We start from the raw sequence: 19438 nt of genomic DNA on the forward strand, positions 1-19438 counted from the left end.
TATATATATATATATAAATATATATGACGGCAACATTTCAAAGGAACATCAGACAGGGAATATAGGCATAACTGCTGACGAGAGTGTGTATATGTGCGTTATTTTGTGTGTCAATCATGCTCTGCCATGATGTCTCTAAAAGGGGTGATGTCTGTGGAGCGTCTGTGGAGCGTGTGTGTGTGTGTGTGTGTGAGGCAGAAGGGGAGGCTCTGGAATCATTGGTAACATTTTACAATAAGGTGTCGTTTAAGTTAACTAACATGAACAAACAATGAACATTTATTACAGTATTTATAAATAAATACATTTAGTTTTTACTGTATTTTGCAAGATAGAACCTGATCTGGAACAATTTGACTGGATTAAAATCATTCCTTTCTTACAGCACAATTGCCTGGTTGTTGATCTTGCATTCAGCCATTGCTTTGCTTCATGGAAACTTAGTATAAATGTCTGAGTAAATGTCTGATTTAATACTTCTCAAAGTCTGAATATTTATCACTCCATGCTGGTTGAATGTGTGTTTGCGTTTATCATGTGTCTGCCAAAAATCCAGCAGTTTCGTCCTCACAGCTGGCAGGAATCCTCCATCCTGACAAAGATTTGTGACTCTTAAAAAATATTAAATAACATACAAAACAATATTAATAAAATACAAAATATAATTAAATTTGTTCTCTTTTTTATGTAATATTTATTTACCCAGGAAAATGTGACAACATTAAGTGTAACAGGGACACACACACACACACATATAATCATTAAGTGTAATTGGTGTGAGAGGGTCTGTGTTTCAGCATCTCTCTGCAAGAACCGGCCAGCGAAACAACTGAACCCCACCACCCGCCCGTCAATGCTGTCGCCTAGCAACCCACTGTACCTCACTTCCTCATGATGACATCACAACGGGGTCTGTGAGATGTCCCTTCACTGAAATAGCTGATAAAAAATTTTTGGGGACAAACAAATGACAGAACATTTCCTAGTTGCCAAAATCGAAGTTACCTTCAACTAGTTCAATGAAATGAATCAATTCTACAATGAAGTAGACCTTTGACTCGCACTTTCTTCAATTTGACAAAATTGCATCTTGCATTAAAAGTGTTCAAATGAAACTCGACATGTGAAGAACATTGGAAAAACCTTGAGGAAGAATCCAGACAAAAGAGCAGTAAGCAGTTTTCCTCCAATGCAGCAAACCTGCATGTCTTACCTTCTCATAGTAACGTAGCTCGTAATCGAGAATAATTCCATTGGGCTGTTCAGGCTGTGGCCATGACAACGTGATGCTTTTCATCGTCGAACTGACCTGATGCATTATGGGAACAATGGACGGAGCTGCAAAAGAGAGAGAAGGAAAACCAAGTGAAAAAAATCATTCCAAACAGCCATCTTCCCCGCTGTGTGTACTTAGCTAGTGAATTGATCTGCCACTTTCAGAAATGAAGCGCGCACACACACAGTATGATGAAAGAGTCAGATGAGAGGCTGATTGGCATTGTTTAATAGCTTTGTGAGAATGTGCCCTTTGCAATGGAAGCCCATTCAGTTCAAGTGCTCTGATTGCCTACAGTGTGTTTCTGGCCTCTCTGTCTTTAAGGAAGACACACCTGAGTGAACATGCACAGCCTCTAAATTAACCCACTGGCCATTTAATTCCCCCTCTCTCTCTCTCCCCTCCCTCATTGCTTCCTGTTCTACTTTGCTTCGTCAAAGTGGTACAACTCTACGCTCAGCTGATGTAACATCACATACAGCCTGTTTTCACGGGTGAATAGACTGAAGTGAGCATACGGATGTCTCACAAGCGACTACACACACACATACACATTCGCACCTGCTAAACATCACACACACACACACACACACACACATCAAAAACAGACAAATCATTTCCTATTACTTTCTCTCTCTCTCTCAAGGGAAACAAACAAATTAAGATTGTTAAAATTAAGATTCTTAAAACAAAAGTTTTATAAATCCATCATTAGAAACCTATAATGACAGACTACTAAACTGAATAACAGTGGTAATATTAATCAAAATTAATTTAGATTACAGTCCTCACCATTATAAATGTAAACAAAAAATAATTGCAAACAATCAGAATATTAAAAAAGTAAAAATAAATAAATAAAATAAATATGACATATTATACAATTAAATAAAAAATATAAATAATACATAATATGAATAATAATATATAATATTTTAAAATACTCAAATTACAATACTTTTAAAATATAAAGAAATATACTTAATCTATATAAAATTGTGAATAAGACACCCTTATATGAACATTCAAGACAGATGCTCACAGGCTACTGATATAATATCTTCTCCAGCATTCTCAGCCTGTCTCTATACTTCATCCAGACTTCCATCTGATGCTTTTAAAATGGTAACTCAAGCAAAGTGTCACCCTGCTCTGAACCACAGCCTCTGAGTCTTTCTCTCTCGCTCTCTCGTTCATGCTCTGTTGCCTGTCTTTGCTCCACATTAGCAATTATTGGCAGTGCGCGCACACACACACACACACACACACAGCTGCAGAGAGGCTGAGAGAGTTGAAATTGCTTTTCTGCAGTTTTTGTATCTACATGTTGGGAGAGGATCCACCTTCTAAACGCACACACACACACACACACCACAAGCATACACACAGCAGTTATTTACCATTCCACACATTGTGTAGCAGAACTGAGATTACCAGCCTCACTGTGTGTGTGTGTGAGGGAGAGAACTCTTGAGATCAATTTTTAATTTTCTTATCTAAGGAACAGCAGAAGCTCCAATTCCCTTCCTTATAAATCCACACACACACAGTTACTGACTCTTCCTGCAATTTTTACTGAACACCCACTGCCACATTTGACATATTTAGAAAATAATAATAATAATAATACTAATACATTACAATACATATAAATACATTTATAAAAAAAGTTAAATAAAAATATTAATTGCAAAATATAAAAGATAAATATAATAATTGGTGTACAGGAATCCTCCATCCTGACAAAGATTTGTGACTCTTCTCCTCTCATCACCCTCTTCCCCCTTCAACTCATCTCCCACCATCCACATGTATTCCTCTCTTCTTCTTTTCTGCCTCTGGTCCTCAACAGGACGACTGCTTCAACATAAATCACAGTCACTCTCCCTGCCAAACACACGTAAGCGAGAGACAAAGCAAAAAAGACAAGAGCAAGATACAGCAGATGAATTCTAAACAACGTTTTCTTGAGCCAGACAACTACCACACCACTCTCCACGGGTCTTTGCTCTTTCACTAAGGGAACAAAATGCCGCATTTACTAGTAATGACACAAACATCACAATTTAATTTGATTTTGATTCATGAGCTTGCAATTTGATTCAATTCCAATTTAAATTCAGCATTGATTAATTTGGACATATACCGTATGTGCGACAGAAAGAAGTGCGCAGCCATCTTTAGAATTTTATCTTTAAGCTTCCGATTTTGCAGTAGCTCTATAGCATTGCTGTTGAAGAGCAATTCACTTACTTATTGTAGAGTTAACAAAAGTGTGCATTGGTGTCATAAGAAATAGGATCATACGATTTTAAAATGAGCGGCTCATTCATTAATCCGCAAAGATCTTACCTTCATGCTGTGGAAATGTAAACGGAAGACAGAAGACAACGAGCACTGTGCTGAAAAGGGGTGGAGCTACGGCTATATCATGTATATTATGTCATTTTTTCTTTAAGGAAAAAAATTAATGCTGTAAACCAGAGATGCACCGATGTATCAGCCAGTAATCAGTATCGGCCAATAAAAGCAATATTTTTCATTACCAGGGGGGCGATTATATCCTGTCAACCAAAAAGCGGCAGAAAATAATAAAATCTCGTGTTGAATTTAGGGCTGTCAAAATTATTGTGACAATAACTTATTATATACGTATGTTTGAATAAATCTGGCATGAAGACGGGTATTTAAGAATACTATGTTATGTGCAACTGAGTTGTATACAGACATTTCAATATTTATTTGTGTAATTATGATATCTGTAAACAAATAGCAGTTGAATATAATAGCTCTGTTGTTCATTTTAACCTTTAATATTATAGTCATGTACCAAATGAGAGGGTTCCCTGTTTAGTTTACAGCATTGGTTAAATGAGATTTTTTTCCTTAAGAAAATCAAACTGTCAGTAACGGCATCGGTTTCTGCAGATATTCTGGATAATCGGCTATCGGTATTGGCAGCGAAATTCAGTATAGGTGCACCTCTACTATACAGTAAACTCTGTCAGTTGGAACATTACTATAATATTAATATATTACATTAATTAAACTGCTTTTCTGAGGTAGAAGTAATATTACGCGACATTGTTTACAAGCTGTTTTATTGACCTCTTTTCACTGCTGAATCACTGATTGAGTGATTGCAGACATGATATATTTTGGTTGTAGTATATCTTTCAACATTCCTTCTGATGTTCACTCATGTTCTTTTTGTGTTGTAACTTGTAGCAAAGAGGAAGAGATGATCAGTTTACGTGCTGCTTAAACTGAGGCGACTATAGCTATCTGTCATGTCACATTAAAGAGCACCACAACTGTATGTATTATTTGAATTTCATAATAAAATTGAAGAGAGAATTGAAAAATTTGAGAATTTAAAATTGAGGATTTCAACTTTGTTTCATATCAAAAGTAACAAAGCACAAAGCTTACTGTGATTTATTAGAGGTGAAGCACGCTACAAATAATGCTTAGTGACGGTTTTTTTTTTCATGCATCAAATGAAAACAGCATAGATTGATAAGAATCAATATTGTTTCATCAAAATGAAGATCAATTAAAATTGAGAAATATTGTACATTTATCTGAAACAGGACATTAAATGAGACAAACGGACCTCAGGTCTTCATTTTATCCATCAGGAACTGATTGGGCGTTGTTAAAAAGTAGGTGTTACTTTACAAAACGGTTGCACTTGCTCCATCAGTCTGAACAAGATGCTTCTGCACTTTCCCTTGGCCATGAATACACAGACACACACACATACAGGCAGTGAGAGAAAGAGCGAGAGAGTCTTGAAGAGATTGATAGGGTGTGACTGTCATCCAGACACTGATAGTATGTACTAGACCCATAAAACCCGCCTAAGTGACTGCTGAATACAACTCACCCCACACTTTTCTGTCTCACTCTTTCTCTCCTCAAGCATACTCATTTTGTGTACCTCAGATCCTTGCCCTCTGCCAACACAATATCATATTCAACAAACATAAATCTAATAAAGAATAATATTAACCAAAAACATAGTGTCAGCGGTTCGTTCTGCATTTTGGTGATGATGTTTACAGCATGTCTGCTGTGGTTAGTTGATGCTAATCAAATATAGAGGATCTGTTTCTGTTTATGGCTGCACTGCCGTTACTATTAAATAAAGTGAGTCTTATAGCAATCACAGCACAGAGCAACTTTCAAAATTAATTTCCTCCGCACTTGATCGGAGATTTATTGATCTCCTGTGTGAATGTCTCTTGTTTATATGAATGGATTCAAAACTCGCATCTTCTCCAGCTGGTTTATGTTCTGTTCTTCTCCAGAGTTTACTGTAGTGGCTCATGGGAACAGTGTTTGCTGGTAATTGGTTTTGTAACCACTGGTCTATGAGCTTGGTCTCGATGGAGCGATTGTGGTTTGTGCTTTGAACGAGAGATTAAAAGAGAGTAGCCTTATAGAAAAGTACCGTAGTAGTACCATGGTGCAGATTGCAATACCGCAACACTTCGATATATACCATTGTACTGAATGAAATGCCTACAATTATGTAAACACACACACACACACACACACACACATATAAAGGTGACACATATAAAAGAAAGAAAGAAAGAAAGGGACAAATACATATATAAATAACACACATCCCAGAATCCACCACATGGTAAATGGATTCATACAAGTGTTGGGAGTGCCAAAAAACGACAAAGACAAAAAAATAAAAAAAATAAAGATGAAACATTGCTGATAACCTTCGGCTTCCTGTTTGGTGCATCATGGGGATAAAGTACAGCAGTTATGAAAAAAGTGTCTGAAATGGAATTGCTTATAAAGTTGGGAGGAACAAGCCATCAGATGAAATGACTGCTGACAATCCGGTTTCCCAAAGCAGAGAAAAAGACGTTATTTCAAAATAAATAACAATAAAACCTACAGTACAGGAGGCTGGAAAGCAGCTTTAAGTCTCCAAATGGCTAGTGCTTGAAAACAACAAACACTCCCACGCTCTTTCAGCACAAACATTATCAAATGTCCTGTTTTCACAGTGTGCTGGAGAGATGTACAGACGTGCTCGCATCTCTAAATGGACGTTTAGCGTTCCTCTGACCCTGGAGGGCTGGCAGACAGGAGACAATGACTGAAATGAATCATTACGTCTTACAGAGTTTAGGGAAACAACCAAATTAGACTGAGAGAGAGAGCACGGTAATCTAAAAGCATTAAAGTTGTCTCAGGTTTATGGGAAATTAATAAGGTACATTTTAACTCATAAAGCATAACATACACAAAATATGAAAGTTCCTTTTAGTGTCACAGTGGATCCTGTACTCAATGTTCTTTATAATCCTATAAGACATAGTTCAGAAAAGCTCAATAGTAAGTTTCTAGGAGAAAGACAAAAATTTCAATGAACAATGACCTAAATTTTAGTATTAAATATTGTATAGCTTCAGCAGCTTTGGAACATAATGCACAACTACTTTTATGGCGCTTTCTTGTTCTTTTTCGGCTTCAAAGCCACTGGTCACCACTTGCTTCCATTGTTTGGAGTGACATGAGGTTGAGTAGATGATTTATCTACAGAATTACCATTTTTGAATCTAGAACTGAGCACTCAAACTATAGGAACAGTGTGCCCTTCATCCAGTTTTGTGTCCAGTTGGGGATGGGTTTCGAATACACTTTTAAATCAGCCATATTGATGAGGGAATCACCAGACACACAGTCCAGATGCCAGTCTGGGAGTTTAATAACCCTTCAGAGCCGCTGGGCTGGCGGTCACGGGTTTTATATCCTGTAGTCTTTGCAAATGATTTTTGTCTTTCTATTCCTCTCTTCCTAACACAAGAAGTATGTGTTTATTTTGTTTTATTTTATTTTATACTATACTATATATTATATTAGCTTTGGACTAAAATAAAAACACAAATTACATACCATAATAAAATAAAGTGGGATCCAAAAGGTAAACTAAATATATATATTTTTTTATGATTAAAAATTATTACAATGAAACATTTTATATTAAAATATAATATTTAAAAAAGTAACAATAACATTAAATACAATTAGTTAAATATAAATTAGAATATAGTATAAATAACAATATTTAAATAATACATAATATTTAAATAATAAAGCAGCATGCATATATATATATATATATATTGTGACGAGATGGTGCTTGCTCCCCACTCGTCACCCCTGGCAACGCTAATTATGGAGGACACCTGGCGATCCCAGCTGACGACAATGAGGCAATCACTTAGAGGGAAATATAAACGCCAGCAAGGAAGAGGAAAGGGGAGTAGTATGGACTCTCAGTGGGTGCATGGCTAACCTCTGTGTCTTTTCTTTATCTAGAAAGCGACTGACTGCCTCAAGCGAGGGTTGATTATTTGGCTAACTCCCCCCCCCTCTCTCTCTGCTGAGCCAGGAGGAACTGCTCTACCCACCTTATAATTCTTCACCTGCACGAGACACAGAGACTGAGTTTGATTGCACCTAAAATTTGCACTGCTTGAATAAAGACACCTTTCAGGATGGCGCTTCACTGCATTTCGTGTCGGTTCTCCTCTTTTCCCGTAGTGGAGTGTTACACTGGTGGAGAATGCGGGCCGGAGACTCCAGACACGAGGAACCCAGCGAGGCAGCCTCTGTTCCCAGTGTGGGGGAGGTAATCCGTCATCTTGCTGAAGTGTCGGTGCGGCAGCAGCAATTAGCAGAACGGCTTGGTGGGGGGGAAAATCAGGTAGCTGAGGAACTGATGCGTCTTCGTGCAGACTACTCCAGAGCCCTCTTGACAGAGGCCAGAGAGAACACTTTGCAGCGGATAAGAGACCGCTTCCACTGGCCTGGGATGAATTCTGAAGTGCGGCGGTTCTGCCAAGCCTGTGCAATATGCCAACGTACTGCACCCCAGAAACCTGCCCCTGCCCCCCTGATTCCACTGCCGGTAATAGAGGTGCCATTCTCCCGCATTGGGATGGACATCGTGGAGCCCCTGCCGAAGTCTGCACGGGGCCACGAATACATTCTGGTCCTGGTGGATTATGCCACCCGCTATCCTGAGGCCATTCCACTTCGACGAGCCACTGCCGCAACCATTGCCCAGGAATTGTTTGCCCTTTGCAGCTGGGTGGGGATTCCTTCTGAAATTCTTACAGATCAGGGCACCCCCTTCGTATCCCGGATCATGGCCGACCTGTTTAAGTTGCTGCGAGTTAAACAGCTCCGCGCCTCAGTGTACCACCCCCAGACAGATGGCCTGGTTGAACGCTTTAATAAAACCCTAAAGCAAATGTTAAAACGGGTAGTGACTGAGGATGGACGTGATTGGGACAGAATGATCCCCTATGTGCTCTTTGGGATACGAGAAGTGCCCCAAGCTTCCACCGGCTTTACCCCATTTGAACTGCTGTTTGGACGACAACCCCACGGGTTGCTGGACATTGCCAAGGAGGCCTGGGAACAACAACCCTCCCCACATCGTACTGTGGTTGAGCATGTCAAAGAGATGAAAGAAAGAATTGAACGGGTAATGCCTCTGATTAAAGAGCACCTATTTGAATCCCAACGCATCCAGCAGCGACTCTACGATTGGCCAGCGCAGCCCCGGGAGTTCCTCCCTGGCGACCAAGTCTTGGTCTGAGCCAGGAGGAACTGCTCTACTCACCTTATAATTCTTCACCTGCACGAGACACAGAGACTGAGTTTGATTGCACCTAAAATTTACACTGCTTGAATAAAGACACCTTTCAGGGTGGCGCTTTACTGCATTTCGTGTCGGTTCTCCTCTTTTCCCGTAGTGGAGTGCTACAATATATATATATATATCACATATATACATGCACACACAGACTTTATTTATATGTATATATAATTGTCAACACTCAAGTCACTCTCAGATGAGAACAGTTTGGAGAAAAAAATCTCTTTTCAACAGCCGTGATTTATAGATTTAAAAAATCCATAACTGCAGTAACAATCCCCCAGTGTACCATACATTTTTAAAAACCACTTTCACAACCCGATTAATTCATCAGTTTTTCTCTTCGTGCAGGAAATGAGATACTCTACATACTGTGATACACATTGATTAGCCTGTCATATGTCCTTAGCAATTATTTCTAATTGACACTGACTCCAAATACGCATGAAACGTAATATTAAGATGAATGGACAGACTGCAAGATAAGATGGTGCCCAGGCAGCTGGGTCTTTACCGATGTTCCCAGCAGCCATTCGCGAGTTTTGTGGACACTATAAGGACGCGTTTCTTCACTTTAGCTGTGGAAACAAGGACGTTGTGCTTTTGTGTTGCACACAAGCTTTGAAAAGTTGACAAATAGCAACCTGCAGACTATATAATGTGCAATAACTACACCCTCCATGCATCTGAAAGGTCAGCTCCTACTCCCACCCCACCTGTCCTGCTGTATGTGCCCAGACCAATAGCACCGAATGCAGTCTGTAAATGCCAAACACTCGCTGGGTGTTTTCCTCTCCAAACCACTGAACCCATAAAGAAACACAAGGTGCCTCTGGGTGAATAAAAAGCCCAGTTCAGCACTTGACCCGTTACGCTGAAAATAACCACAGTCGCCATCAAGACCCCGGTGACATTTTTCATCTCAATCGCTTTGTGGGGAAATATCAGCCTGTTTTTTTTTTTCTTGTTGATGAACCATTAGCTAATCCTAGCTTTATCATTTATCAGCTAGTTTTTTTTTTTTTTTTAAACAGACATTATGTTTGTTACAGACAGACGTTTTTACAATATTTAGCTGTTGAATTCTAAAATAAATATCAACAGGGTTTTTTTCTTCCTTATCTTATATTCTCTAATTTTCTCTTTTTGAATTGTTGTATGTATATGTGCACTGCCTTTCAAAAGTTTAGAATCAGTAAGATTTTTTTACATTTTTTTTCCCCTTCTCTTATGCTCACCAAGTCTGCATTTATTTTTAATACAGTATTTATAATAAAAATACATGCATTCGCATATATAATAAAACAGTAATATTGTGAGATATTATTACGATTTAAAATAACTGTTTTCTATTATAATATACTTTAAAATTTAATTAATTCCTGAGATGCAAAGGAATTTTCATCAGCAATTACTCCAGACATTTCTCCGGTCTTCAGTGTCACATGATCATTCAGAAATCTTTCTAATATGCTGATTTATTATCAGTGTTGGAAACAGTTGTGCTGCTTTTTTTGGAACCTGTGATACTTTTTTCAGGATTCTTTAATGAATATAAAGTTAAAAAGAACAGCATATATTTGAAATAGAAATCTTTTCCAACAATATAAGAATTTACTATTGCTTTTTATCAATTTAACACATCCCTGCTGAATAAAAATATTAATTTCTTTCAAAATCAAAAAAAAAAGAAAGGAAAAAAAATGTACCGACCCAAACTTTTGAACAGTAGTGTATATTATGAAATATTTCTATTTTGAATAAATGCTGTTCTTTTTAACTTTTTTATAAAATATTAATTTCAATACTTTATAAAGCTAAATGAAGATGCAAGACAAATTTGTTTACTTTTAATAAAAAAATACATGTTTAAATTTTAATTTTAATTTTTTTTAAACAAACAAATAGTTTAAAATATTAAAGAAAAGAAAATATTAGTCTCTTTAACTGTATTATGTCCCATTGGCGGTAAAGTATGAACACAGCAATCAATAGATGATGTGTTTGAGAAACCTGTTTGAAAACAGTCATTATTTTTTTGTAATTCCACAAAAGCCAAGGAGATCACACACTACACACAACTTACTCTTTGTTCTACAAATTTTGAACAGATTCTCTTCACCAAAATCTTACTGTTTCCCCCAAACAGTCCCTGAAATCCAGCTGAGATACAGAGCTGCTCTACAAAATCACTGAACTGTACTTTTTCAAACCGGCTCTACTGAAAACCTCTTTCAGCCAGCTTTCAAGGATGAAATTAATTCCTGATTGAGCTTTAATTAATTAAGCCTATTTTAAAAACCTTTAATAACCTCCCCAGGACTGAGCATATGCATTACTTCCCCTGATGCATTAAGTCTCTTTTTACCCCCACTGGGCATTACATTCAAGTACAAGAACACAATCACAGCTTACCTCCGAGACCCCTCCGCACGGGAAGGGCCCATTAATGGCAAAAGACACATTACGGTCTCCAAAACGATAACAACTGAGAGCGTGGCTCTTAAGCATCTATCTGTCAAGAGCACCATTTACCTGTCACACATACACGCCCAGCGGCAGCCAATAGAGCCGCCTGTTAATCAGTTCTATTTACCTCGTCGTTCTGCTCTTGTACATTTAGGAGAAGGAGGAAAACTCGGCAGGTGTCTGATTCCGTGTTATGATCTCTTTGTTTGTTTGCTCTGACTCCCAGCGTCACGAGAGGAGCGATTACACGACACTCTGCTGCAGATCGTGTGCAGTCATGTCTGAACTGCTGCTCAACGGCTCAGTTCAGCTGGAAACAAGCATCACACCGGAGCACCAATTACGCCAATTAACTCCAATTAGACTGGATCAAAACAAGCAAACTATCAGGTGATCGAGACAGGACTAATCACAGTATAAGAGGAAACAGTTATAGTTTCCCTTTGCAAAACAAAGCGAAAAATAGACACTGAGTACTGAAGAACTCGCTTGAAAAGGCAACACAGCCAAGAACAACACCTCCAATGTTGGGGAAAGTTACTTTTAAAAGTAATGCATTACAATATTGCGTTACTCCATAAAAAGTAACTAATTACGTTACTTAGTTACTTTTTATGGAAAGTAATGTGTTACGTTACTTTTGCATTACTTTTTAAATCTGGACAGGGCTTGCTTGTTTGTTTTTAATAACCTCACATTGAAGAAAACAAAAAAATCTTTCATCATTTACTCACTCTCATGCCGTTCCAAATGTCTGTATATTACTTTCTTCCGTAGAGCACAAAAGACTGTGCTGGTTGCTTTTTTCCATGGAATTACACTGAATGGACACCAAAACAACACAAAATAGACCTTAAATGTGATCCACATGACTCATGAACCGTATTGTTTGAAGCCAAATGAGGAAATGTGAGGAAAATTCTGAAATTTACATTTATTTACTGATAATGTTCTCAAATCAGTCTGATTCATGCACAAATCCTTCAGACATTGAATGAATCACTGAACTGATCTGACTCAAAAAAACTGATTCATTCACAAAACAAACTTTGCTACATCTAGGGTGAATAATAATATTTTTTTGTAAATAATGACTGGAATTGAGGGCTGAATTCTTAACACAAAGATACTGAATGGCTTCAGAAGACGTGGAATATAGTGCACAAATCATATGAACCACTTTTGTAATACATTTATGGTGTTTTGAGAATTTTTTCAGAAAGCTTCAGGAAAAGAGGATGAAAATAGTCCACAGAGGAAAGAAAATCAAACAGGTTTGGTACAAAGTGAGTGAGATAAGGATCGTTACAACCAAGGATAATAACAATATAAATAACAATAACCAACTGTACCAATAACGATAACGACACAGAGAAATGAAATTGTTGGAATCACATTTAAAACGATCATCCAGTTTTTTCCCATCAGAATCCAACTGACTTAGAAAAGCTTGAGCATTTAAAGCGGCAGATGGCATAACTGCAATGCATGATTATAATAAACAGAAGTTATTGTCCATATATATTGATGCTATTATAGTTATTGTAGTTATCTTTACAGTTACCATTCTTGGTGTGAACAGGTCTTAAGAGATGCCAGAATTAGACTTATTCTTGTAATAATAATTTCCCACAATCCCCCCCACCAAGATTTCCTATATCATTACAAAAGACAAAAACAAATCTCAGACCTTATTTAAATGCTTTAACTGATCAACAAACCAACAGCAGGTCCCTTGATGAACCCCTTCATCATCGGCATGCCTTTAAACCATGAAGTATCAAGGGAGGTAAACAAAAATATTACAAACACCAACAATATTCCACATCCTGTTATTTTCAGGCAGCTGAATCTTAGATATCTGACACTACTTTAAAACATAAGAGCAAAAATCAGCCTCAAATCCAAAACGAAGCTTCTAATCTACAGAGAGCAACAGAACAGAAGAGCTATGTTAAGATATCGCTGCTGGCAGGTTTGTACTGCATTTGGCTTCTAACCGACTGTTTCTGACTCTACGGAGTCTTCACACATCCAAACAAACCCAAACACATTCGCTCTTCTCCTTTTCCTCAAGAGACAGAGGGAGACACTTTGTTTTTAGCACATGCTACAACAATATCCTTCCTAAATATGTTTATTTATTTGTTTATTAAAGTTGCATCTTTCAAATCCTGTACCTGCCATTTTGACGCTTTTAAATGTGATAGATGGCTGTAGAGATTTTTTCCTTAAGAAAATCCAACTATCGGTATCGGCAGATATCATTCTGAATAATATCGGCAGATAAATTCAGTATTGGCACATCTCTAGTTTTTATATCGGTGTTAAATTGTCGTTTTTTCATTAATAATAAAAAAGCCTAATTTTAATACTTTATAAACCTAACCGAAGACAAAGATACTTTTTATATACTATATAAAATACTTAACAAATATTATTTTGATAAAAGAAAAAAAAATGTTTCTTGTCCTGTATCACTTTCCATTGAAAGTATAGTATGAAGGGGTTGTTCACCCAAAAAGAAGATATTTTGAAGAAATATCTTCTTCAAAATATCAGAAAAGAGATATTTCGAAAACACTGACTTTCATTGAAAGAAAGAAAGAAAGAAAGAAAGATCTTTTTTCTATTTCAAAGAAGAGCGAAGTGTTTTATTTTTTGATCAAACGTAAAACAAAGTATCAAATGCTCAAGTTCCACACATGAACCTCAAATTGTGTAATTTGTTGAGGAGAGTTGTCCTTTAAGCAAATCAGATGGACCTGAATAATAGCTAGAGATTAGAATATTATATTTGGGTAGGCTCTTTTGAATTGAATGTGCTAAAACCACTCAGAAAACTTTAGCAACCACAAAGGAAGTGCTTCAGCATGAGTGAGTACCACTTAAATTTTCACTTGTGTTGTGTAAGAACCAAACGAACAAAGGGAACGAAATGCTGCCGTACATTGAAACTTAAATTGTTCTCATAGCTGGGACTGAATGTTTCCACAGTTTAAGGATGAAAATCTCCCCCACACGCTAAATTATCCACAAGCGTTAACTTTGATCTGGGAGTGGGCCGCGATGGAAGCCGCTAAACTCTTGGCGCTACAGTTTTGGGTGCCCTCATTTCAGGGCTGAATGTATTAAGGAACAGTGACAAGATCAAGGCAGTTTTTCATACTGGTCCCGCTGATATAGATGAAAGCGCCGAACCAGACGAATGCGTCCTGGCGAGATCCGCACAAACTTTTAACATACCAACTGCTGTGATGCTTCTGTAGAGCTTTTCAGTGAAAGCAGATAATTGAGATGACAGGGGAAGTGAAGGAGGTGGAGAAAGATGGGCTGCCCTCAAAAACTGAAAGAGGAGCTCTCAAGGAAATGATGAGGACGCATATCTTTTAGCGCAGGTCAAACTAGGTGATGTTTTCGATTCTGACTTCCTGCACAGTCCAGCGAGCAGCTCTAAATGTTGAAACTGAACACTTCGCTCTTAATATCCTCCCATCAGCACTAGTGAGGCCAAACCACCACTTGGAGCCTTTTTAACGTGAATGAAACGAGAAACTAGATTGGTGAAGGTAATGAAAATATAATGAAAGTAGAAACATAACTGGTCAAACCGTACAGTATATAAGTATGAGTATGTGTCAGAACATAAAAAGGGGAAAAACATTCTACTGGCACAATAGTATTGGTTTAAAATAAAAAAGAGAAATATTTAAAGAAAAAAACTGGTAAAGCATATCACATTAGTTCAAAACTAATACCAAAATAAACATTCTGAATGTCTTTGCTTAAAAATGTTCAAAAAATGTTTTTGTACTTGTACTAGTAATCGAAAGATTAAAATATTATTATATACTATCAATATATACTATTACTAAAAATTATTATATTGCTATAATAATTGAAAAATTATTAAGACCAGTTAAACCAATAAAAATACTGAACCAGTCAAGACCTTGCATCTCCAACATAACCATCTTGACTAGCTTGTACTAATAACACATCAGCATTAATCGTTGTAAAACGTGGAATGTAAACTGGTCTAAACTGGTTCATCATCAGCAGTGTTATTCTGTTGGACTGTATTGATTGCATAAGCTTGCTTAATCAAGCAGAATCTTATCATAAATTATTACACGGCTCTGTGGAATACTTGATTCTGATTGGTCAGTCGCGACATTCTGAGGTATGTTATCCCTCGATAACAACCGGTAAAAGCTAATAACACAGGCTCATCCGGGTAACAGCAGTCGCCGCTGTACTCTTGCTTGAACGATTTTTTCTTGGTGGAAGCTTTGCGTTTGTTTAGCTAATAAAATATTAAAACTCGATTCAAAATGGTGTACAATTATTTAATTATGTCATCCTGGTATCGCGGACTCGCTCTCGTTTCATACAAACGCAGCTGCTGCCATTTTGCTACGATTGTTTTGTACGCTGTAATGGATTATAAGAGAACTAACAAACTGGTAAGGTTTTAAAACATTTATGTCTAAATTCTTTTATTGCCTTAATTATTTTTGTGGTGAAATGTTGTGTAATAAGTGGTTTGACTGCACCGTTTCCCCATAAATGTCCGTCTAGTTTGAATTTGCAAGCGGGGATAATGTACATCCAGCCGGTTGTTATCTCAGAATAAACCCCGACAGGGGGATCAGGACCCTGGATCTTGTATCAGCCTGAAGGGGTTTATTCTGAGATAACAACCGGCTGGATGTACATTATCCCTTACTTAATCACTCACCAGCCTGGTTGGTTGTGATGTCTATGGAGACGTGTTGGGCAGGATACGGGCTCTTGTTGGTGACGCCGTTGACCGCCTGGATCTCAAAGGTGTAGAGAGTGTGTGCCAGCAGGTTACTGATGAAGACTCTGGATTCGGTCAGTCCCAGCTGCTGGGGCTGAAATTCCACGTTATCGTCGCAATGGGAGCAGGAACGACGGTCCGCCTGGCATTTCTTACAAATAATATTGTACACAACATCATCACGGCCGCCCGTCTCACGCGGAGAGTGCCACTCCAGAGTCACGGAGGTCTTGTTCACAATAGAGATGACGTTTCTTGGTCCAGAGGGAACACCTGATGAGAAAGTATGAAGACGTGTGAGAACATTCACTAAGCAAACTATGAAAATGATGCTGCTAAAGAAACGATAACAGCAGGGATAACATTTGCATTTGTCTAGGCTCTTTGAATTACATTACTGTAATTACAGTGATGTAATTACAACTCATACAATGGCTTTTTATTCAATTAAAATTTCTACACTTGAATAACAGAAAATTACTTTTTTTAGATTAATTTTGTGAGTTGAAAAACTAATGCCTTTAGAAGACATATAATTGCATGATATGCTTACCGCAGTGAAATAATTAAAGCACGAGAAAATCTATATAAGAATGGGAGCACTTTTCTTTCATGGGTAAATGAAAACCTTTTTTTGCATTTCCATTCCTCTCGAAAAGGAATAGTTCACCCCGAAATGAACTTCTATTTTAATTTAGTCACCTTCACTTCACTGCAAACCCATATGATTTTCTTTCCTCCATTGAACACAAAAGGTGAAATTCAAGAGAAGTGTACTGGTCACATTTGTTCATGCAATTACAAAGAATGGAGACTTAAAGTTCCCCTGAAGTGCCTTGAAACACGCAGCGTTATTCTAAGTGGTGACGTAATTTCAACTGAAACAGGAAGACAGGGCGGGACATATCGAGCAGCCCTGCCCCCTTTTTAAAATAGCCAATAGCGTTTTGTTTATATCTGCTCGGGCCAGAGCCGTTGAGCTCGGTAAAGCCGCATTTGACAGCCACAGTCTAATAGATTACCCCCTTATATTAGATTCAATATGAAACTCTTAGTAAAACAAAATAGTGATCATAATCATGCTGAGGCTGTGTAGTTTTAAAAGTGTTTAATATATGTTGACTCGCGCATATGAATCGCTCCGTGCGATCACATTTCTGGACCGGAACCAAAGTCCGGATCAGACTGTGCGCGTTGCCGCAGTTCGCGTCACAGCGCGAAACCAGACCTCATTTGCCGCAATCGAAAGCATATTTACACTGACTGAATCGTTCCATATCGCCTACATTGTGCACTACGTGCCATTCACTGTACAGCAAATACTACACTGTGAACAAGTGACCGATCTCAGCCGCAGCTTCAGCGTCTATTTATAGTGTAGGGGGGGGCGGGAGCTTCGGATTCTAGAGAGCATTTGATTGGTCAGAAGCTGAAGTACGAGGTGACGTAAAAAAAATTGTTGATCCGTTTTGGCGGAAGTTACGAACTGCAAGCTTTGAATGCTTATATCTTCTAAATCCAAATTTTGTCACTGTTTTGGAGCACACTGGCTTATAGATAACCTTAAGACTAACATCTTGATACTAACACCCAAAAAACTTTAATTTTGATTTCATGGGGACTTTAAGCTTTCATGCTTAAAAAAAAAAAAAAAAAGCACACCATAACATTATGAAAAAATAGCCTATACAAGTAAAATACTGTAGCTACATGTACCAAGTTTTCTGAAGTCATACGAAAGCTTTGTAGGACCATTTTTAGCTGATTATCTACCTGGATGAAGAACAGAATCAATTTGATTTGTGAGTGCATGAATCATTTGAATGGAATCAACCCATTTATGTTGATGTGACTCAAGTGATTCACAAATCATCTTTGCTTCTCTCAAACTGCCAAGATTTATGAAAAATGGCTTAAATCTGGTCTGTATGAACCACTTCGTGCTTCATGAAAGAAATAAAGTCATAAAGGTTTAGAATGACATGATGATGAGTAAATGATGATTTCTGAAGGATCATGTGACACTGGAGTAGTGGCTGATGAAAATTCAGCTTTGCATCACAGAAATAAAATATATTCCAAAGTATATTATAATAGAAAACTATTATTTTAAATTGTAATAATATATCACAATAGTACAGTTTTTTCCGTATCTTTAATTAAATAAATGCAGCCTTGATGAGCATAAATGATTTCTTTAAATCTTACTGATCCCAAACTTTTGAATGGCAGTGTATAAACCCGTCTCTCAGCTATTAATGTTTCAATTCCCTATGGTATTTAATTACAACTATTCTTAGTTTTTACAGCAGATTTCACATGTGATAAAAGTCAGCTGTTGATATGTGACAGTAAATCTTTTCCACGTGGTTAAAGTTCAAATATACATTTTCTACTCAACTCCTAAAAAGTCTTACAGAAAGGAGCTGTGTTGTGTGTTTCCTTTTAGCTGCGATCTCAGTCCCAGAGCGATGTGTAACTGTTCATAATTACCATGCAGAGTGGCGGCCCCCGAGCAGCCATACATCAGCTCACTTACTCAACACTGAGAGCGGCTTTTCATCGACAATCAGAATAAGGGATAAAAACAAGGTTTTAGTAATGGCTCTTTATCTCAGCATCCTGGATCCATTCCTACACATTCCCTTTCTCACTATAGAGCCGCAGGGAAAAAACATATTGTGTTTCTGATAAAGCAATGACTTCCCTCAGCGCACAGAACATCCGGCCAGGAACTGAGGATTTACAGATCACGGAAGGGTTGTGATGTTAACTATAGACCGCAACAGAACCAGACGAGAACCAGGAACAACTCTGGAACGAATATTCAGGTTTGATTTTAGTAACCAGCCACTTCCATGAGAACATTTGAGTGACTTCTCCTTGAAATATCAAACATGGCGAGGAGACATTCCAGCTCTTGAAGCAAGAGAAGAATGATTTCACTCAGACTACGACAACTACGACACTTGTGAAGGCAAGGCCTTGTGGGATAGATCAGGGGTTACTGGGGCCCTAAACAGGGATCGCAGGGATCGCAACTGACCTCGAACTCTGGCGACCCTGATGATTAGCCAATCAGGAGGAGGAGGCTTAAACTTGAAATAAAGGCTTCTGACAGCTCTGAATACATAGATAATGTATTAAAAAAAATTTCAAATTGTGAGGTCTTATCTGATTCTAAAAA

The 19438-nt window shown here is 37.8% G+C and overlaps 1 protein-coding gene across 1 annotated transcript in view; it reads right to left on the bottom strand.

Annotated features, from left to right (window-relative positions):
• The window catches only part of LOC107710210 (ephrin type-B receptor 1-like), an 86876-nt gene that overhangs the window by 54184 nt on the left and 13254 nt on the right, over positions 1 to 19438 (bottom strand). The window contains exons 2-3 of the mRNA XM_016514951.1: positions 16189 to 16524; positions 1214 to 1338 (exon numbers count right to left, since the gene is read on the bottom strand). Of these exons, the coding sequence (XP_016370437.1) occupies positions 1214 to 1338; positions 16189 to 16524 (461 nt within the window). The remainder of the gene's footprint in view (positions 1 to 1213; positions 1339 to 16188; positions 16525 to 19438) is intronic.

The sequence above is a fragment of the Sinocyclocheilus rhinocerous genome, unplaced genomic scaffold, assembly GCF_001515625.1.
Source record: "Sinocyclocheilus rhinocerous isolate Xijiao unplaced genomic scaffold, SAMN03320098_v1.1 scaffold2522, whole genome shotgun sequence".
Lineage (NCBI taxonomy): Eukaryota > Metazoa > Chordata > Actinopteri > Cypriniformes > Cyprinidae > Sinocyclocheilus > Sinocyclocheilus rhinocerous.